The 22481-nt window shown below is 42.8% G+C and overlaps 1 protein-coding gene across 1 annotated transcript in view; it reads left to right on the top strand.

Annotated features, from left to right (window-relative positions):
• Nucleotides 1-22481, top strand: part of MDGA2 (MAM domain containing glycosylphosphatidylinositol anchor 2) — a 244219-nt gene that overhangs the window by 26503 nt on the left and 195235 nt on the right. The window contains exon 2 of the mRNA XM_010579851.1: nt 1493-1667. Coding sequence (XP_010578153.1) covers nt 1493-1667 — 175 coding nt within the window. The remainder of the gene's footprint in view (nt 1-1492; nt 1668-22481) is intronic.

The raw sequence follows: 22481 nt of genomic DNA, 5'->3' as shown, positions 1-22481 counted from the left end.
TCTGGGTCAGGACTGGGAATGGTGGAACTCGTGTCTCTGCACCCTGGGGGTATGATCTCCCTCCAGCCAAGGCAACCCTTAGGGCCACCTTGGTGCCCACCAAGGGCCACCCAGCTCAGCCATGGGACCTTCCTTCAGGTGGGAGAGGGCTGGAAGCACAGCGTGTCCAGCTCAGGCTTGGCTGGGCACGGAGACAGGCACTTGCTCCTGGTGACAGGCGTGCACTGCCTGAGCTACAAGGCTGCAACACCTTGTCCAAACCAGTACTGGCTCAAGGTTGCTTGTAGATGGCCTGTCAACAGATCAGTGTCTGAATGCTCTTCTTTAAATCATGGCTTCACTGACTACTTTTGGACAATCCTTTTGGACCGTAGCCTGGGAACTAATAGCCAAATATTTATTATCTTGTCTTGTGTCAATCTCCTTTTTATCAATGACTGCACAATTTTTAGTCTTTATCCTGGAATGGAATTAGTGGATGGGGTTGAGAAGAGACAGCTTTGAGAAGCTTCAGAAGAGATTTAGACTCCTCTTTATGCAAGTATCCTATTTGTGGCCTCCATGGGCAAGAAAAACCTACCATTTAAAAAAGCACTTTTGGTCTGTACCTCAATGTTGCTTGTCCCAGTCATTGAATTAGTGTGAACTGAAAGAGAAAGGAGGTACCTGCGGAGTTTCTGGAGGTCTGGTGCGTTTTATGAGATAGCTTAGTCCACCGAGTCATGCAGGTAAGGACTTGGGTCATCAAGCATTGGTGTTAGCAATGTGCGTATCCACCTCTGTGCAGCTGTCAGTTGTAGTGGGCTGTTAGTGGCATTTTTATGGGTTTGGAATTTAAAAGTTCCCTTTAAAAAGTCTTCACCTTTGGAAAATAATTACTAGAGTAAAGGAATTGCTGTAAATGACATTAAAAAAACCAAACCACCTATTTGAAGAAATAGCTGTTAGTAGTTTGTTGCAGTTTCAACCAAGTGATCATTTCACTCCTTAAAATTGGATTTTATTGCTGCTAAAAGATAATCCATCAGTTGTTTTGAAGGTGCTTTCCGATATGCCCTCATCTTTCATGAATATGATTTCAATGAAAACTATCCGTGTTCAATGCAGGAGTACAGCCACCTTTTCTGGTAAGCTCTGCTTGTTGCTGTTCATGGGGAATTTTTCTGCACCGTTCCAGCTGTGTGTGTCTGATGGTGGCTTGAGTTATTCTCCATGTCTTTGCTAGTGGCATTTATTTTTTATGGGGTGTTTCCATCAAAAGTAATCAACTATTTCAAAGTGAGGCTGGTAAATGCAAGATTTATTGTTCAGGGGCTCCTGGATGAAGTGTTTGATTGTAAGCGTGAGATACTCAGTTTTCTGGAGAAGTTCCTCGAGTCCTCCAGTATAAAATCCTGGCTGACGCACACGTGGTTCTGGGTTTGGTGAAGAGATCTGTATTCTGCTCGCTTTTACAGACTTAAAGTAACAATCTTTTTTGGTGCTTGCTCAGATCAGGTGGACCAAAACAGCAGGAAGTGCCTCTGACAGATTTCAAGACTCGAGTGTCTTCAATGAAACCCTGAGGATATCCAACATCCAGCGACACCAAGGAGGACGCTACTACTGCAAGGCTGAGAACGGCTTAGGTTCGCCAGCCATAAAGTCCATAAGAGTGGACGTGTACTGTAAGTAAACCTCTTGGGGAGTTCATAGTATATATACATATACATATGTCCATACATATACTTTTTATTAACTTCTTACAATATCTGGTGTTGCAAAGAAGTGACCAGGTCTTTGGGAAGGCCAGTTCTAAACAGTACTTTAGGGCAGATTCTGCAGCTTTTGGGATATTTATGGTCAGAAGACTTGTGGCTGCTGCCAGTGAGGTCAGGTGGGGCTGCTTGCATATGGAAAAATCTTTAAACAAAATCACAATACTTCGGTAAGAAAGATTAAGCTCAGGTACAACTCAGCCAGCTTAGATATCAGAGGAAGATTTGTCTGCAGCTTGCACAGGGTGAAGATCTAGTACATAGCACAGTCCTTAATCTCTTGTGCTTTTGGCTGTGCTTGCCCTTGAAACTGATATGGGAGCAAGTACTCTTTTGCTATTTTACCTTAATTGCTGCTGAAAGATGTTTGGGTTTTTTGTTTGTTTTTTAAATGCCCATCTCTTCACGTTCCTGTGATACGCAGTTGTAAAAGCTGCATTTGAAATGTTGGGCAGTGAAAAATATGAAGCATTGGGATTGCAATGCAATTGGTCACCAGAGCTCACAGAAAAGGAGGAAACAATTTAAAACATCATACTGCAATAAATGCACAAAATGAAATTAAAAAGAAAAAAAAAATCCTATTCTGACTTGCACAGACTCCAGTGTCAGTGAGTGGGTTAGTCAGAAAAAGCATGGCTCTTGCTTGTGAGCAGGTAGTTTATTGCTGTAGGTTTAATGGTAAACTTTGCATCTGATGCTGTAAATTATGTGACTGTACTCAGCTGTTGGAAAGAGGGAAGACCTGAATGCCTTAAACTGTGGTTTTGTGTACACTTCAGATTAAGAAAAAACTGTTCAAAATCTGTTTGAAATGCTCCAAAGATAGAAAGTCTTTGCGATATACGTTTGGAGACTCTTCTAATGCAAGTAGTGTTGTGTAAACAAATATGTTTACGTGCCACATATGTATTTAAACAAATCGCTAGAGCTTGAAGTTAGCCCTTTAGACTCTTGAGTCCTTCGAAGAGAAACCTGACTGTCTTATGACTATACCAGCATTGGGCTTGTCTTTCCCCAAAAGTACCCTCTGTCTGTCAGCTGAATCTCAGGATGTATGTTCATTTAGAGACCCAAGTGGTGACAATTTTTGTGGGTTAGTTATGGGATTGGTGGAGGGGGCAACTGCCTTTTGGGGGATTTTCTTGCCTAGCGTGTGCACTTAGCTTCATGATGTGCTTAACGAGCTGTAACATAGCAATGCCAAATTTGTAAATCCTTTATGAACAATAACTGAATTAGGAAGTAATTGCTCATTAACTTGTTGGAGTCCAATAAACGAGCAGGCAACTGTAATGACTGTATATAAGCACACCACGCAAAGCATTCAGTGTTTGTAACGGGGCCGGCCCGAGATTTGCAGCAAGGGGCGAGCGGGCTGCCCAGTGCAGGCAACGTTCAGGGCTCCATGGTGCAGGTTGTGGTCCCAGCACCCCAGTCGTGCAGGGGCTCGAGCTGCCCCGGGGAGCCCCAGGGTCCTCCACGCACACACGGCTGCTGAAAACATTTCGTAGGTCAGCCCTGCGTAGCTGTTCCATAAAAACCCCCAGAGCAAACGTTTAAGTCTCTTCTTTTGGATGCCGTTAAAGCACTTCTCTCTTACCCCAGCATCCCTGTGTTAGATTCTCCTTCATTCTTAATCGTAGGCATGGCTGTGACGCTGATGTTGGCAGGAAAGGCAGGAAAAGCAGTCGCAAGACTGGAATGCTGCATGGTCTGAACAGGGAGCATTGAGACAGATTGTTTTGAAACTTTGATTTTTCTTAATTTCAGTGAGACTTCCTTCTGGAATATGTCTTTTTACTTGTAACTTATTTTGTTTAGCTATTAATATGTGTTCTCAGATTCGCTGTCTAGGATTTATTACAGGTTTAATTTTGTTTTTTAAATCATATGCTACTTCTTAGTATACTTCAAATACAGATTATGTCTTTCTGGAACATGAAAAACTCCAGGTTCCAGCTGTGATTAAATCCTAGGTGATTTCTCTCTGTATGCAGGCTGATATTTCACTGAGTATTTTCATCTGTTAATGATCAAATATTTGCAGGCAGACAGTACTGCTGCAGTACGCTTAAGTTGCCAGCGAAGATTGGATCTAGCTGTGAAAAAGATAGGAGAAAAGACCCTGTACCCCAGAGAAAAGCTCGTAAGAAATCAAAGTACTGGAAATAGAAATGTTCCTGTTGAAATTTCCAAGTAGCTTAAAATAATTTTGTCTTTTTTTAACTTGAAATTTTCTGTGTTGATTTTCTGTTTGTTGAATGTTTCCTTTATAGATCATATGTTTTGGTGTGCAATGTCAAGAACTCTGGGCAGTACTGAGCAGGAGTGTTGGGGGTGGGTGTGTTTTCTTGAATGATTACCCACAAGATGGTTTTGCTCAGAGACCCCGAAACAAACCATAAGGATCACAAGTACTTAGCCAACATGTTCTGTCAAAGCGTGTTTTGTTTTTTTAGTGAACATGTATTTAGTAAAATTACATAAAGACAGTTTTCTTACAGATTTAGGTAACTGTCAAAACTAAACCTGTGGAAATCAGATTATATTCCCTTTTGAAAGCAAAACTTTATCATTAGAGTAAGAAAGAAATGTTTTTAATTTTTTGATGAAACCCTCAAATGTGTTTAAGGAAACAAAATGTTTATATTTCTTAAAACCTGTATTGGTGAAAAATCAGTTTGGAAGCATCTTGGCTTGTAAAGCTAAAGAGAGAAAACAATGTTAAAGTTGTGTTCCATGTTAGTTTTGGATCAAGAGCACTTCCTAAGGGCTAATTTAAGTCTTCAGCCTCTAATTTAAAATTTGAAAAGGCACTATATCTGTGTAGCTTGAAAATGAATCGTTGAAAAAAAATCCACAGAAAATCTTTGTTTCCTCATTCATCTCCATTATTGACTTGCTGGCTGGTTGGAAAATTTTAATATCAACATTTGGATGGGAAATCTCACTCTCCAGTAATTTCCTGTTTTTCATTTTCCAGTTAGTTCTGGCATTCAGCAGCACTTGGAGCCACATTTGCTCCTACTGCAATAATTAATTCTACAGATATAAGTGAATGAGTGAGAGTGTTGGGCTGTGTGAGAGGAGAGGGGGTGGTTACATTATTTTTATGGACTTTCTGCAGTCTTGAAAGTGCTTTTAGTTTTGTTTTTGCAGGAAGGCTCCATCAGAAGTTGCCAGATATTTTGCATGGATCTGCATGTGTCAGGTGGCTTATCTGTTAAAGAAGTCTCAAAAAATAGCATTATCAATTTCTCATGATCTCAGATGACTCTGACCAAATCTTCTGACTGCTTGGTCCTCAGTGTTCAAGAGGTACTCGATGAGTCTTCTGTAAAGAAGAACTAAACTAAAGCTCTTGGGCAGCTGCAGAGCATTTACAGAAACCTGCCTGTGGTAGGACACGTGTTTTAGGTCTTGCCCGTGATGTGGTTGGGAAACGAGAGAGTGAACTGCAGTCCTGTGAAAATCTCCATCCCTGTCACCCAGTGCTCATTTCTGTTTGGGCCCATCTGCAAAGAGTGGGTGCTGGGTCTCAGTTCCCCCATTGCATAGCAGGATCCAGGTGGACCGGTTCATTCAGTATTTGGAAGTAAATTATATTAGTGTTCATAGATAGATGCATGTTATTCCTTCACCTCTGTGAGTTCAATGCAGGCATAATGGTCACTTGGTATTATTTTGGTGTAGTCTGTAATTCGATTTACCACTTTCTGAAAACTATTTGCTTATTAGTCTGAATTACATGCTGCTTGAGGGCATAGTATTTTTTCTTTTCTAAGAAGTTAAACAAAACCCTGAACGTTTTATAACTATTTTCATGTGTAAGGAACACAGCTAAGGAGTTAAAGTAAACACATGCAATCATTTTGAAAACAGCCAGAGGTGTAAATCGTCTGCTGGACTGAAGGGAAAAAAAGCGCTTTGTCAAGAATAAGTAGTTCACATTGTTTACAGTCAAACATGTAACTGTGTATCCTGGTGGGCTGGTTTTACTTGGTTCACATCAGACATGCCTGCTAGATGTCTGAATCTCTGAGAGCTGAAGGAAAGTCATTCAGGTGCAGCATTCTCATCAAACTCCATTTAGTTGTGACACTGCTTTTAGTGATGCACCAAGGAGGAGAGGGAATTTTGCTAGCACTTCTGCAGGTGATGGCGGTAGTACCGTACCTACTTTATTTAAAACTATCGTGGATTATACCAAACTAGGTTACAAGCTATTCTGTTCCTTTAACATACACAGATCTAAGTCAAACCTTTTAAAACCAGCAGTCCCTTTTAGTATGCTGTCAAAATACTTGAATGTAAAAAGGGGGGGGGGGGGGGGGGGTTCAGGGTTGCCAAAGTTCTCATTTCATCTATAGCTACTCTTGGAAAGAGCAAGGAGTCCATGCCTGTTCCTGGGCAGGCTCAGAGCCTCTTTCCAACACTTTCAACTCATCTTCTTGGTTTTCTTTCTTGAGAACAAGTCTTATGAGGAGCAGCTGAGAGAAATGGGGCTGTTCAGTCTGGAGAAAAGGAGGCTGAGGGGAGACCTTATCGCTCTCTACACCTACCTGAAAGGGGGTTGTAGTGGGGTGGGTGTCCATCTCTTCTCCCAAGTAACTAGTGATAGCTAGTTCCAAGAGGAAACAGACTCAGGTTGTGCCAGGGGAGGTTTAGATTGGATATTAGGAAAAATTTCTTAACTGAAAGAGCTGTCGAGCACTGGAACAGGCTGCCCAGGGAAGTGGTGGAGTCACCATCCCTGGAGGAATTTTAAAGGATGTGTAGAAGTGGCACTTAGGGACACGGTTTTATGGTGGACTTGGCAGTGTTAGGTTAATGCTTGGACTCCATGATCTTAAAGTTCTTTTCCAACCTAAATGATTCTATGATTCTCTGCTAGTTTCTTTTAGAAAGATCTCCTTTTTGCTTTCTGGGGGGATAGGACTGTGCTAAATAGACTGGCAACAATCTCTTCTTTAGAAGACAACTTTCTGTCCTTACTTTATATGTCTAAGAAAATAGGTTTTTTGCTTTCCAGGTTTGACTGAAGATCCTCATCTCTTGCATCAGATTAAAACAAATGCACTCGGTCCCCATGGCAGCGTATTCTCAGGAGGGAGGTTTCCATTCTTGCTAAGCCACCAGGAGAAGAAGGTGGCTCATATATCCAAGCTGTATTCATCTTAGACTTGAACTCTTTTTTTTCTTTCTCTGGAAGTATCTCTTTAAAGTACATCTCATCTTTCCTCTTTGAAGAAAAAGCTTTTGTACTTGACTCCTAGGAAAATTTTTGCTTGACTTGGGGAGGACACTTTCTCCTTTTATAAGGAAGGAAACTTATGGTAAAATGAAGTATTTTTATTTAAAGAAGAAGAGCTCCTACCAGAAATCCTTTCTGCTTGTTCCCAAAGGATAGTTTACCAGATTTTTAACAAAAAAGTACTGCTTAATTGGAAATGTATTTTTGCATTCCTGTTGCTTCACAGATACTTATGGACACAAGCGTAGGCTGCACAGCTTGAGTAAAAGAAGGTGGAGCGAAAGGTCAGATTTATGTTAAAAGATGTCTGAAATTAATTTGGAAGTCAGGATGAAAAACATTTATCAAACAGATTTAGTGCACAGATATGTTAAGATTTTATTGCGTGGTAGAAGAGAGACATACACTGTGCAGAAAACACTGCTTGTTGAGAAAATCTGTAATTCCAGGATTAAGAGGTTGATCTGGGGGTCTAGGGGAAAAAAAACATTTCTTTTGCTCAGAGATCCACTTAAATCTTTGCTTGCAGTTCTATTTACAGAAACCGTCCCTTTACACAAGATTAGTTAGATCCACCATAGGGTATTTTGTTCACATGAAACAAGTCCATCCACCGTCAACTGCTTCTGCATGCACCGGCTTTTGGCTTCTTTTCCATTGCAGTAGTGTTAGGGCAAGGTGGAAGCCAAGGCAGCCTGATGCAGTTTATTTGCAGCACTAAATTTATCCTATGATGGGAATATGCCCTGCACCAAATCCAGTCCTCTGTGTAACACAAATGCAGTTACAGGATGGGGAAGGCTTCTGCAGGCCCCTAGCTATTCCTCCCAAATAGCTGTTGATGTGCATGTATATTATGTGTAATATTTGTGGAGGTCGTAGTTGTCTTGGGTCTCTGCTTATCACCTTTGAGGTTTCCCTAACTCTTGCACATCCAGGTTCAGATCTCTCGTTTCAGTTTTTTTATGGGTTACTTTTACAGTTTCTGTTTCTGTGATGGGTCTCGTGGTGTGTGGCTGCAGCAATTGCTTTTGCTGCCCATCGTCTCCATTGCCATAAGGAAGTTTGTGGTGTTGACACCTACAGCATCTGCCCTGGGCTGGCTGTGGACATCATCAGGAAGCTTCAGGACCGGTGTTAGCAAGGCCCGCGAGTGCTCAGGATTACATCCTGATCTTGTGACGTCGGTGAGGAAGAGATCAAAGCAAGATCTAGCTTTAGTCTCAGTTCCAAGCCCAGTCTTGATGCCCTTAATAATATGGATAATTTTATTCTGAAGAGTACCCGTTTCATAGGTGTCATGCATTAAAGACCTCATCAATTCCTGTCTCGGGCTGGAGACTTTGACAAAACACCTCCTGCAGCTGTACCTGTCTCCCAGGCTTTTTGATGCAACTCGGCCCTGGAGTCAGGAGGGATGGGACCTCCCAGCTTCAGTGTTCGTGATGTGGGATTGACTGAAACACGTTCAGTGTTGACAGATTATTTTAGCAAACAAGGAGCATCGCAGTTTTCCTGGCTTGGGATGACACAAAATGCTGCTGATAGTACGTGTCAAATGACAAAAATATCAAACTGCTAATCTTCTTCAGCGTTCGAGCGCGTCTCCTAGTAGCGTGTGCAATCACGAGTCTGCAAGAGAAGTGTTATTCGGAGGGAACACAGGGTCTGTAATTTGGAGATCGTGACGCTAATTTCCCTGACCAATCTGGAAAAGGCTGTTGCAGGGAAAAGCTGAGTGTTGTGCAAAGGGATTTAGTTGCATTGCTCTCCATCTCTGTTAATGGCAGTCATACCGCTCTGTCCCCACACTGGGCAGTCCACCCCTAATTTTCTGTTGACTGCATAAATCCTATTGTTAGGATGCAGAATCAAATATAATGTTGATAATTATTTAACTCCCAATAATTGCTCTGCTGGGCTGCTGCAGATGTACCCCGCATCGTGCTCCGACCTCTGCTGCGGTGCAGTGCCATAGGGCTTGAACGTGCCTGTCGGGAAGCCGGGGCTTTGCTTTATCTCTTCATAAATGGCATATACGCACGTGTGCGCACGACTAGTATGATATGCTTACTTATGTAGAGCAAAATAGATGTGATAATGAGGATAAAGTACTGGAATGGGGAAAGGAATTAGCTGAAAGTGCCAGCTGCCTCCCACACTGCTCCATGTCCTTCCCAGCCTTCCCCAGTTCACCGCAGCCCTAAGAAGCCGGAGAAGCTGGATTTAAACTTGCTGGGATGAGCAGGAGGTGATGCTTTCTCCCGGAGTGCTATTTTTGTCTGGATGAGATAATTCTGTGCTCTTCTTGAATGATAAGAAGGTTGCCCTCCGATTCCCTCTCGCTACACTGCTGGTATGTGCCCAAGTCTGCCTGACACTGGGAAGTGTGGGGAACTTTATATGGAAAAATATTAAAATATGAGCTCTTTACACTAATTCTACTGAAGCAATTAAGGCATAAGTTCACATGGAGGATTTACAGCAATGGGCTATCTGTTTCATGCATATAACATTGGTGGTAAAACTGAGAATTGAAGATGGTGCTTTCTGGTGAGTCTTAAAGTACCTCCCTAGATAATTGCCATGTTTCAATCTTTCAACATCCCATATTTTCCAGTTTCCATTGCACGAGAGCATTAAAGGAATTCCTTTCAATAACTCAGCTTTCTCCGTCCTAAATAATAACCTCCAGATTTTAAAACATAGGCACTGGCAGCATCCACTTCTGTAGATTCACATGTTATTGTGGCTGCTAGAATGGTTTTGAACCTCTGTCCTGACCCTATAGTATTCCTTTAAATTTTTTTTCTGAATAACACAGATGTAGCTGTTGGACTATTAATATGACTATAACACCTGAGTAGCAGGTTAATCCTTTTTTGCTCTGGGGTTCACACAGGGAGCATCTGATGTGATGTTGATGCTTTGGCCAAAGTGCTGGGCTCTGCGCTTTCCATGATGGGAGCAGGGCTGGTGCATGGAGCTGGTTGCAGATGCGCATAGCACACATTTAGCTCCTGTCGAGCTTTGCAGTGGGGATGTCTCCTGCTTGGGCTTGGGTGGCACCTTAGTCCCACACATTGGTGGCATGTATTTTCTGCACGCTTCTCTGCAGATGTTTATATCGGTCTCCTGGCCACAACAATTAAGATATAATTCAGGGATTGAAAATATAGTTCAGCTGTTTCATTATTTTCTGTGCTGCCTCGACTTGTGTTTGCCTTGTACTGGCTGCAGTGAATCATGCGCTCTTATTGCAATGACATTTTTAATTTCCATCTCTTGTATCTATCAATATTCATTGATACGTTATTTGATCTTCTTTTCTGGCCTTTTGTTTATTAGAAGCCCAGTGACATGCTTAAATTGTCATTCGCATGGTTGGATGAAAGACCAGAAACAATGAATGCAAATTTAAAAAGAAAAAAAAAAAGGAAAATTAGTATAAAGCAATAGCATAAGCATTGGTATATAAGGAAAGCAAATATATTCATCCTTCATCACTTTTTTGGATGATACAATAAAAGAAGACACTTTGAAATGAGAGATCATGCAGATGGGGAAAGCATTTAAAAGCTTTCCAATATTGATAGTTGTAATCTTTCAACATGAGAGAAATACAAATTTAATTTGTGGGTTTCTGATTATTCCCTCTCTGAGGTCAAATTTGTGCATTACCATATGAAAGCCTCTGAAAATGGCTGTGCTTGGTGGTTACTGGAAGAGGACCATGTCTCCCCAGTACTCAGCCCCGGCTGGCTGGGGCGGGGGGGGCTGGGGCGGGCGGCTCTGGTCTGCACTGGGTCTGCACAAGACTCAGAGCAGCTGAGGTATCCGATGATGTGCCTTCATCAGACCCCAGTTCATTCCTTAAGTTGTAGAAACACAAAGATTTGGGTTCAATCCACACTAAGCGTATGGTTTTGGAGCTGCAAATGTGTTTGGGAAGTGAGAGTAAGTTTCCGTGTGGGAAAAGGAGAGGAGTACAAGCAACCACTTTAGAGATGCCACACTTGCATGTACGAGGCTTTTCTGTGGGAGTATCAGAGACATTGCAGAAAGCAGAAAGCTGGATATTAGCTTGGACCAGTTAAGTACCATATTATCGTTTCTTCCTGGACTGCTGGGCGTTGGTATGTCTGTTGTGATTGTGTCCCTACGATTCACCTGGAGTAGCATCACTCCTGTCCTTCGGCAACGAGCAGGCAGCCTTTGCTCCATCACTGGCACGTAGGCACAGTGGGATTTTTGGGTGGTCAGCAGCCTAGGTGAGCTAGACGCAACCACTGAAGCTGTGGTCAGATGTACTAATGCCTGAACTTGCTACCTGCTATTTTCTGTTCCCTTTTTGTTTCCAGCCCCACTGTGAAACTCTTCTGCTCACAGAAAAACGTGCATAGAGTCTGGGGTCACTGAAACAACAGCAGCCAGGGATGCTCACCGGTACTAGAGATACCTCCTGCGGGTTGGCCACCACACAACCGACTCCTCTGCAGCTTCACCGGGAGCTCAGAGAGTGATGGAGGAGGAAAATGCCTGACACCCCATTGCTCTTGAAGGAGGTTTAAAACCATCCTCTTGGTGCAGTGCCAGGTTGTGGTTGAGGACTCAAGGCCCTGTCTGAGAATTTTTGTAATGGCTGAAGCAAAAGAGCAGACAAACTTGTAAACATCTTGCGGAAATTGTGTCTTTTCTTAAAAGAAATGTAAAAGGGGTAGATTTCCTCTCCCTGTCATCCCTTTGGCCATTACTTGTGCCTGCGTTTTCCATGACGGTGGGAGAATCTGCTTATCCTTTGCTATCTTTCTGAGGAATCCTTTGGCTGGAGAGTTGGATCACAGAGAAATTATTCTGCCTAATTATTGCCTGAGGAGGTACAAGATTGCAGTGGAGGATGCATTTGGGAAGCTGAAGGGCAGACGGTGTCTCACAGATAGATTAGAGGCTGCTTGGCAGTATTTGGTTGAAATTTGTTTCCTGCTATGCATGTGCACATCCTCCACGAGGGTAAGGAAAAGCGCCCAGACAAGGGTGGGAGTGTTGCAGAATTTCAGAGAGCAATGAAAAATCAGTGAGCTACCCTTCATTATCCAAAAAGAGGTTTGCCTCGGGCATATAAGCAGAAATGCCTTTTGTAAAGATTTGTCTTTGGTTTTTTGTTTTGGTGTGGCTTTTTTTTATTTTAGTGCATGTGTATATTTCAGGAAGTTTTCTGTAACTTTTCATCCTTTTTTTTTTTGATAGAAAAGAATTTGTCTGAAGATTGAAGACTGTACTTTTCACTGTACGAGACCTGGTTTATTCCTACTTTTTATACAGTTGTTACACATTTGAGCATAGAGATTGCTGCTTCCCCTGAATGGGGAGGTGTCATGTTTTTTTGGTAGCGTGTTGGTGCTAGTTTCAGTTGAGGTCTCTATCCCTGGTGTGGGACAGGAGGGTGGGCTCTGCCCTGGTGTTCGGCTCTCATGGAATCGTGAAACAAGGTCTCGCTGTATGTTCGCATGAAAGCCACTGGAGTTGAACCAAACCATTCTCCTTAACAAAAGTGGAAATATAGATGACATCAATGTATTTCATGAGGGCCTCTGACATGAGAGCTGTACTGCTTTGCATTTTTATTCTTATTGTCTTGTACCTCTAATTTGGAAATTGGGTATCAAATGCCCGGGAGTCCTGATCTAATGATTTGACTGAGTAGATGAGAAAGTTTATGGTAGGTGACTGACAGTGGATTTGGGATTGGGACAATTTCATGCAACATTTTTGTTTTGCAGGCAATGGCAGAGCTGGCAAGACAGGGTTTGTGGAGGCATTAATTACTGCGTTCGCACCTTCCCTGGAAGTCCTGTGCACGGGGTGCTAGTGGTGTCTCTGGGGCGATCCTTGGTGGCGGTGCTCAGCGTGCCAGCTCAGAGACTGGTTTAGGTAGTACCGGTGGAAATCACGCTTGCTCCTCTGCTGCTCATCCTAGCAGTGAAGGATGTTTTCCTGACATAAGTGGTGAGGAGCAGAGAGCAAGTATGTTTAGGAGGGTTAAGCAAAGCCTAGCACAGTGCATCTGGACATTATTCACCACAGTGGGCCATGGCAACAGTATGAAAAAAGTAAGGAAGGATGTAGCTGCGTATTGTAGAACAAGTGAGGTACCTCTACCATGAAATATTAATGCAAATGTGGAGCGCTTACAGTAATTTCAATACCTTTTTACACCCCCAGCAGACACACTATTCAGACTGAATTAAATAGCTTTGCAGTGACTGTTAACTGTTATCAGTTCCTTACTAGCTTGTGTGCATTTTTATTTTCTACAATGAAAATCTTTGTACAAGCAAGAGGAAAAAAAAAAGCATGATGTTGTTTGCACTGATGAAAGGTTGTACTTAATGCTTGTAAAATGCCAGCAAAATACTTGTACGTTCAGAATTGAGCCAGAATGATAAAATGCTTTGCGGGCTTCATGAGCTGCAAAATTCCTGGTTTGTGGTATACATTTGATCAAATGTTTTATGGTGAGCTTTCCTGTTTTCTGTGGGGCTGGAGAGGAGTTTCATGTGTGGAGAGGGTGGTTGGGGTGGAATGACCAGCTGGGTTCTCCTTCTGGGACATAAGGTCATTCCTGTCTGAACCCCAGGTCCCTCCATGGCGCAGCACAGAGCATCTCTGGTAGGCTGCAAGGAAAGGGAACTGCTGGTTGGTTTTCTTTTTTATCCTGCTTTTTTTTTTTTAATATTATTTTATTTAACTTCCATAACTGCACATCTGATTTTCAGCTCTGCGTGGAAACCCTGAACTGACCAGCCATAGAGGCTGAAAATGTCTGTGTCCTTCTCTTAAACTGCATTTTAGCCCCTTGTTGCTACTTTTATGCCTTGCCAAGCAGCTCTGCACAATGGTCTGCTGTGACTTACTGATCCTAACAACAAATTTTGTCTTTAAAACCTGTTGGGAAGTCAAACTGGTAATGCTGGGAAACAACCCCGAGCCATGGCTGGAGAGCTGGCTGCTGCCCCAGGCACTGCATCCTATCCCTTTGGGGTGCGTTTGAGTTCAGCCCCAAAAAGAAAAAGAGGAGGATGTTGGTTTGCCCCATGTAGTTCCCTTTGCCTTCCCTGGGTTTGTGCTAGATCGGGCTTGTTTTCTAAAAGTGTTTCACTTCAGGGCGTTTGATGGAAAGTCATGTTAAGCTTACTGACATAAGACTTTGTTGTCCAAAATGAGGGCATCGTTTAGACAGTCTGGCAGGTCTGTATGTCCATTTTTATAATGCAAACCATTTGCATACCTTCTGTTTCCTAGTAGAAGCACACAACTGAAAATGCAAACCTCAAATGACGTAGGTTGGTGTAGAGGTTTCCAGTACGGTGCTAATCTGAATCCTGGATGCTCCTGAGCAATGAAATTTATTGTGAACACCTAACGCTGACCCTGGGGAGATGGCACAGCGGGGTTGCATAAATGCCTGTGCCTTAGCACGGGGCTGTTTGTATTCAATGTCTCATTGCCCTGTTCAGCTATTTCTGATCCCATTGGGAATGGAGTATGGTGTCTGTGTGCTGCTCTGCAAGGAAGACAAAGCTTATTAGCAGGGACAGAGAGCAAATGGCTATGAAGGGGAGAAGCCTCCTCAAAATTTCTGAGAAGGGAAAGAGGATGAGTAATATAGCTGAGGAACAGAGGTGGTACAATCCCTACTTACCATTAGCCACTGATTCTACATGTGTGATTTGCTAGACTCGTAACGTTTCCAGGATGGTTCTGCTTGCAGGAATTTATCATTGGTCTCATGCCTTATGTCTTCATTAATTTAATAAGTGCTAGGGAGTCAAATTAAGGAACAAGAGGTGAAAATCGGAAGCACCAGTAACGTGGCAATCAGTGCCTGTATCACATTTTAATAACAAAAACCAGATTTTCCTGGCTGTTGGTAGCAGAACAAGGAAAAACAATTTTCACGTCTGCTGCATTTGACTGCGGCTGCGTGGTGAAGCACCCCTGTGAAAGACTGCTCTTCCAGACACGATGGGAAGACAGCGGGGTTACTCTGGGTTTATCTGTCTTCCAGTACTTTTATTGCTGACTATGCTTGGAGTGAGGCTTGCATTTACCATCACCTCCTTGCTTAGCAAATACAAGAGCCAGAAGAATGTGAAACCCCGGCAGATTCTGCGAGCAGTCCGGTAGAAGATGAAAGGGGTAGGAGGATTTGGCGGATGAGTGAGACTTCAGGAAGGGAAGCTGGAGAGGTTCGTTTCAGCAGGTTCTTGGAGCACAGCCTCGTGATTTCCTTACGTTGTTACACCGAGGTGTGTTTCAGGTGCTAATTGCAGCTCCATCAGTCAGGGACCACCCCAAGGTTTTTAGACATCTCTCCAATGCCAACATGCCTAGCAGCTTCGTCCCAGGTCGCCTTTTGCAGGCCGAGTGCTGGGTTTTATCTGAGCTGAATTTCCCGCTTCTCTTGTTTAAATATGATTTTAAATGCAGCTGCTATTTTAAGACTTGGCAACCTGCTGATGGCCTGATCTGAAATGATGTTGGTTTGCCTAATAGCTTGGGATTTTTATGCAGTAGGTGTTGGGACTGCAGAGTCCCTAATAGCATATTTTAGAGTTCTGATGGATTTTTAAATAGCCTTCCAGCATCAAGGCAGGCTTTCCTGTAATCTGCATTTTCCAGTAAAATAGAAGTCTGGTTACCTGCTGATTTACAGTTTTCGGGAAATCTATTCATGTTCCATCCCTCCCTTTCATTCTCCCCTGTTTTTTGCCTTCATCACCTTCTCGAGCTCCACACACAAGGGAAATACATGACCTCCGGCTCTTAACTGATGCGTTACAGGCAGCATCCCTGTGGCAAGGCCAGGGAGGAGGAGAAGGAGGAGCAGGAGGGGTGTAGGGGCATTACATCTGGAAACCTCAGTCCATGCAGTTCCTTATAGAAAATTGGAACAACAAGCTGATGCGTACCCTCCTTCCCTGTGGATAGCCTGCGCCGACAGTGACCCCTGTCAAAGTACACTTTGTTTGGAAAAAAACTATTTATATAATCCTCTTTTTGAAATAAAGGAGAATCAGGCCAGGGAGCAGCTGTGGGTATGCAAATGTCCCCATGTATTATATGCTTTGCTACGTGCTGACAGGATTTTGGGGGGATTTTTTTAGTATTTTTCAGTTTACACATACAAATATCTGGAGGTCACTAGGATAGAACATATAGGAACTTCTAATGCATGCAGATTTTTCAGAAGAAATTTTCTTTGTTCATATTTCCTTTCCTTTTGCAGAAGTATCTGTATTGCCTATGCTTAGTAAAACTGCAGTTAAAGTAAGTTGTAACATACCCTCCTGTGACGCCCTAATACTGTGAGCTGGGAATTTGGAGCAACCCATAATTTCTAATGGGATGTAAGAGCATGTGTATTGTCAAAATTTAATGTGTCCTGTTTTATCTTGCTCCAGTGTGCTGGAGGCACTGCTCATAAATTAAACAGCCAGTGATTAGTGAAAAACAGAAACATTGCATAACCAGGATTTGAAAGCTGATGTCTCAGATGGCTTTTTGTAGCTTCTTGTTAAATGGCACGAGATGACACCAAGCTGAGAAGGACTGCAAGGAGGCAGCTGTGACCAAAGAAACAGGTTGGACAGCTTGGAAAAGTCGTCTGTGAAATGTGTTTTGGTAAGAAGGTGGCAGGTTCTACGTCCTTAGCTTCTGCAAAGGAAAATAGCCAGCAGAGAGGGTCTGTGAGTTGCAGGGAGTCTGAACGTGCTGTAACCATGCCGTGCAGTTTTGGAAAGCAGAAATCTTGCACTTGGAAGGAGGTGAGGGGATATTTCTGTAAGGAATTGAAGTAGCCCTTCTGTTCTAGTGCTTCCTGGTCTGGGGAGTGCTGCATCGTACCTCAGGGAAGATGCGAATCGATGGAAAAGATCAGAGGAGTGACAGATGAGCAGGAAAAGTTTCTGATGCAGAAGTAAAATGATTCATGAGGATTGTTTGCAGCAAAGAGGAGAAGGCCAAGGAAGGGTGCAGTTAATAGGAGCCTTCAGATGGGCAAAAGAAAAGATTTTTTTTTTTTTTTTTTTCTGAAGATCCCCAAAGGATAAGACAGACAGTAATTGCCTTAAATTGCAGTGAGAGATCTAGGTTAGACAGCAAGAAAAGCTGTTTGATGGTGGAGATGGGCAGATACTGAAAGAGGAGCTCCAGGGAACAGGGAGCTCTTTGGGGATGCGCTGGAGAAGCATCTCTGGGTGCTGGCAGTGGCAGAGCCGGTCCTGCCCCCGGGCACAGGGAAGCATGAGGCAGAGCTCATAAGGGCTTTTCTGGCCCTTTCTTCTATGATTCTGTTCCCATCATCAGTCCTGACCAGCGCTGTGATGGGGTTTCCTCACACGACTGTCACAGGCTGAGGTGGCATTTCTGCACGGAGGAAAAATACAGAAGATCCATTGGAACATACAGAGATTAGGTAATTGAATAACTGAGCTGGGAAAAAACCCCAACCCCTCCCTGCCCCCCCCTCCAAACATAAACATATGTCATATTGGTTTATATTAAGTATTATGCTTGCTAAAACTACAGCTCAAGAGAGTTGCAGATAGACTGCTGGTGTTATTTTGTGTGTGTGTGTGTGAAATAATAATTAGTCTCTTTTGAAAACAGAAAATGCAAACCAGCTCAGAGGCCATTATTTACTTTATCTTTGCATAAATTTGTCAATGCTGAGAGGAATCTGTACATGTTATTTAAGCTTTGGACTTGAATTCCCATGTACTTACACTGCTCGTTTGCTGATTATGTTCCTGCCGGATCCAGGAGATCTACTGAAATAAATTAAAACAGTGTTGGGCCCACTGCGTTCATGAGACGGCACAGCCCAACACCAGTGCAGTCTGCAAGACTTTGAAAGGCGTGGGCTCATTTAAAATTAAACAGATGAACATGGAATGTGTTAAAATATCCCAACAGAGAGCTTATTTGCCAGCTGTTTGATTGTTTTCCTCTGGCATTATCTGCAAAGCAATTACGCATGAATAAAAACTTCTCGAGACGCTTTCAAGGAAATATTGACCGCTAACACTTTAATTAAGGCACATTGAAGTAGAAACATTTGAATCAACAACAAGGACAATAGCAAAGCAGGTTGGGTTTCAAAAAAGGAGGCTTGTTTACCATCCTCCTAATAACACATCCAGTCTGTACCCTTGACTGAAGTGTCAGTTTAAACTAGCTATATGCATTCATTTCCCCCTTTTGTCTTAAAAATAATAATAAAAAATTGAAGGACAGGCAATTTTAAAATAAGCTTAGCCCATCATCTACATCCATAAACAAAACATACTTGTGCATTGAACTGCAGTGCTCGTGGAGCGGTATGGGATGGTCCTCTCGAGTGCACCCATCTCTTCGCTGGTGACAAGATAATTCTGCAGGGCTGGAGGATCACGGGCGTTGCTTTATGCCTCAGCATTTCTCCATCATTGCTGCTCAGATGAGAAGAGGTAAATGTGTTCTGCCAACCGCTGGAGAGGGAAGGATGGACTGAGCAGTTGTCTTAGGAGCTCGTCCTGGGTGTTCCTTTATGGAGGTTTGTGTCCTTGCTTCGGTTTAGCCACAACCCAATGAAGCTGACACGGTGGATTTGGGTCTGGTAACTGTGCTGAAGAGTTAATGGGAAAAAATTAGTCCTTTGCTGTGCAAGGAGAGGGATGGTTGGACTGATCAGGAGTAGTCCAGTATCCACCATCCCTCTGAAAACCAAATGCAGCAGTGGCCGTGCACCTGGGGAAGTTCATTGCTGCTAAATTTTACAGGGGCTCCCTGTGCAGTAATTTACCTACAAAAAAAGAAACACGCAGTTTCCAGGAAGTCTTCAGGAAATGTTCTGCCCTAATTGTTTGGGGTTTGTTTTTTTTTCCTAAGGTGTATTCAGACACTGTGATGAGGGGAAAGATGAATAGCCTGCGTGCCCTCAGTCCTCCGTCTGACTTGAGCTGAGCCTCGCGCTCCACACGTGCTGTTCGTGTTGTACCCCAGTGCTTATCTGCAGATTCTTGTCTACTGCAGTCAGACATGTCTGGGGGACCCAATTTCTAGCAAATCCTTGTCCTCCCTTCCTGCAGGCACCTCCTCCTTTTCAGAAGGGAGAATCCCTCATTTCAGCACTTTATCCAGTGATTTATTAACATAAGTTGTGCAAACAGCATAGGAGCAAGGATGCAGATCTTCCCCTTCCAAAAAAAGGTGGCAAAACACTGAGCTACAGACTCACACCCTTACCCGCCATCTCTCTGTGGATCAATTGATATTGTGTTATTTTCTGGAAGATGCAATCATACTGGGAGAGGGCTGCTTCCCAGAACCACCCGTGGGCAGGGCAGGCTTCTGGGAAGGGGAGGTGTAGGTATGAAACAGGAGAGTCACGGGTTGCCATTCCACTTTTTGAGTAATTACTTTAAGCAATGGATGTTAGATAACTGGGTTATTGCTTTTGGTACTGCAGGGGCTTCCAGGAGATGGGCACTGGTAGCACTGGTATTAGGAGATCCAGCCTGGAAGGGCTCCCCAAACTGCATACGCCGCTGCCAAGCCCTATGTGGAGTTGCCTCATGGGCTTTCGACGTTTCGTACAGAGGCCAGGTAGCTGAGTCTGGGTTTTTGACCCCACAAACCAGGAGGACATAAGTGAAGCAAGTCTTGGATCAAGTATTTAGGCCTTCTTAATTAGAGGAAACAGGATGCTCTTTGAAGACACAGTAGCATTTAACTTCTCAGGTCGCAAAAGAACTTTTGGAATTTACCTACAATAAACATGTATATTTATAAAAGGAATCTTAAAGAGAGTTTGGGCACTGCTGGTCATGTGCACTATGTTTCTCTTTCATCAGTAGAATCATGATGGTAAACAGTTTTCTTGTGAGTGCTACCACACCTGATCCGTTTGTGTGTGGTGGGATACGCATGGCCACATGTAAAAGTCCTCGCCTGAACCAGTTATTTAAATTCTTTTTTTTTAAGTGCTAGGTAGAAAGGAGTGGGCACTTTGAGAGTGTGAGTAATTAGTCCTGATGCAGACAGGTATCATGTTTAGATAAGATTCTCTCGCTGCCTTTTCCTGCTCTTGTGCCCTAACCTGTACTTCCCTGCAAGCAATGTCGGCGTTGCCTAGAAAAAACTCAGTACTAACATCTCTTACAGTGTCAGTGGCAAGTTGATCATCTAGTGGGTGGCATCTTCCTGCTTTTTTAATAAGTCTGCAGTAACGCTTAAACTAAACAATTAGACACCTGGGTCTAAGAGGAGGAGTAATTCATGGTGCTTATATTTTTGTGAAGTATTTAGAAGCGAAACAGCTGTTTATAGGCAATCTGCGCAACCGCTGCTACTTTGCATGGCTCCTGCACTCCGACGGTTTGAGTCAAGCAAGCATCGCTTTGGTTTAACGCTGCTGTGACATTGGAGAGATGACGGTGCAGGATTCTTTCTGGGGAAGTTACTGGGCATTAAGGAAAGGTGCAGTTTATTAACAGCACGTGGAGACTGCCTTTGTGCTGTGTACCTTAGCCTGTTAAGAAAATAGAGTTGCTCCTTCTCTAGGGCATGCAGCACTGGCACAGCACAGACTCACGCCAGCTTTCCTGGGCAGCAGCTCTGCTGGATGGACAAGCCCTAGGGATGTATGCTTTGTTGAAGGGTTTGTTTTCTAATTCTGGAAGTTTGGGGTTAGCTTTTTGGCAAGCAGCTCGCCAGAACAGGAAAAACTTAAACCAGAGCAGGAGAGTCTAGCAGCCCTGGTCTCTCATTGAAATTTATGCTGAAAATGTGAATGCGCTTTGGGAACCATTGAGTAGAAGGAGATAAATATCACCCTAACATGTAAAGATCCCAAGGAAATCAATTACTAGAAAAAAGATGGCTTTTTTTGTTCCTTTTTTGAAAGCTAAAAAAAAAAAAAAAAAAGACAGCTCTGGGCCTGTGAGAATACTGACCCTTTAAATAAGGAAATCACAAACCGCATCCTAAAGATGCTTCAGCGGGTACCATTTGAAATTCAGCCTACATTCTCCCCTTCCCTCTCTCCCACAGTGTATGCTGTTATTCACAGTATCTTCTTCCTTACTTATGGAAATCCTCCAGTGTGTCAGTCATCGTGGGATGGCAAATGTTGAGATTAATAACCGACTTGAGGCTGTCTTCTGCCTGGAGATCAGCACGGGGCTTGGAGTCCAATCAAAAGCATTCAGCCACACCTAATTCTCATCAGTTTGTGATATGGGTGATTGGGTGATGACCTGATTTTTACAAGCATGGTCATTATTTTCTGGACTAGACCAGCACTGGATTTAGCTGTTTAAATGGGCCATTATGCATTAGGTACAGGCAGTATAGGTCATAACAGAAGTTGAAAGTGATGATGTGTTTAGAGTTAATGAGATAACTTGGTTCCAGAAGATCCTAGTTATGACCTTCTTTATTGCTTTTTTGGGGGTTTTGTGGATGGGGAACACAGGCAAAACACATATGCCATCTTAAAAAAACCCACAACTTCTTCAGAAGACTGGCCTAGAATACTAAGGATACTAGACTAATGATATTTTAAAGGAAACACTGGCTTTTTTTGCATGACTGTTTGATCTTTACCTTTGCTAAAAAAAAACCAACAAAAAACCCAAAAAACAAGAAAAACCAAACATCCCCCCCCAACCCAACCAGCCAACAAGAAACATAATATTTTATCAACATTTCTAATTTTGTTAAATGACATATATGAAAAATATGAGCCACATGCCTGGAGTATGATTTCATTTATTTCCGTAAGTTAATTATGGAGGAACTCAGTGAAAGCGAAGTCACCTTGAGGAAAGTCAATACTAGTCAAAAATACTCTGTTTTTACAGGGTTGCTTTTTTATTCCCTATAACTCAATGAAATCAGTGTCTTGAAAAGAAACTTTGCAGCAATTCAACTGGCTTTGCATTTGAATTAACCTCTTATTTAAATGCATCAAGGGGCACATGGCTCTTAGTGCTGCAAACTTTGCTTTCTGCAGACTACTCTGTCGTCTCCCTTGCTTCCCATTCTCAAAGTTTTCTTAGAAGTGACACTTGCTTATGCTACTGCTTTCTCTCTCTCCTCTTACTTAGAAAATGCTGAACAAAAAATGAAATTCCATTAAAATAATGCAATAACTTCATAGAGGTTCCAGTGCAGCCCATTACTGTTTGCTGGCCATTTTAAACACTATTCATTATTTTCAAATAATTTATTAAGCATTATTTAAGCATATTTCATTATTTTTTTCAATAAATGAGAAAAAGTAAATATTAACCTATTGCATGATTGATTTCATAATAGGGTAGAATAAAATAGAATATTTCAGTTGGACGGGACCTACAATGATCACCTAGTCCAACTGCCTGACCACTTCAGGGCTGACCAAAAGTTAAACCATGTTATTA

Source organism: Haliaeetus leucocephalus, unplaced genomic scaffold (genome assembly GCF_000737465.1).
Source record: "Haliaeetus leucocephalus isolate CR32 unplaced genomic scaffold, Haliaeetus_leucocephalus-4.0 Scaffold678, whole genome shotgun sequence".
In the NCBI taxonomy this organism is placed as follows: Eukaryota; Metazoa; Chordata; class Aves; order Accipitriformes; family Accipitridae; genus Haliaeetus; species Haliaeetus leucocephalus.
Note: the sequence above shows the minus strand (reverse complement) of the source record. Positions and strands in the feature narration are given on the sequence as shown.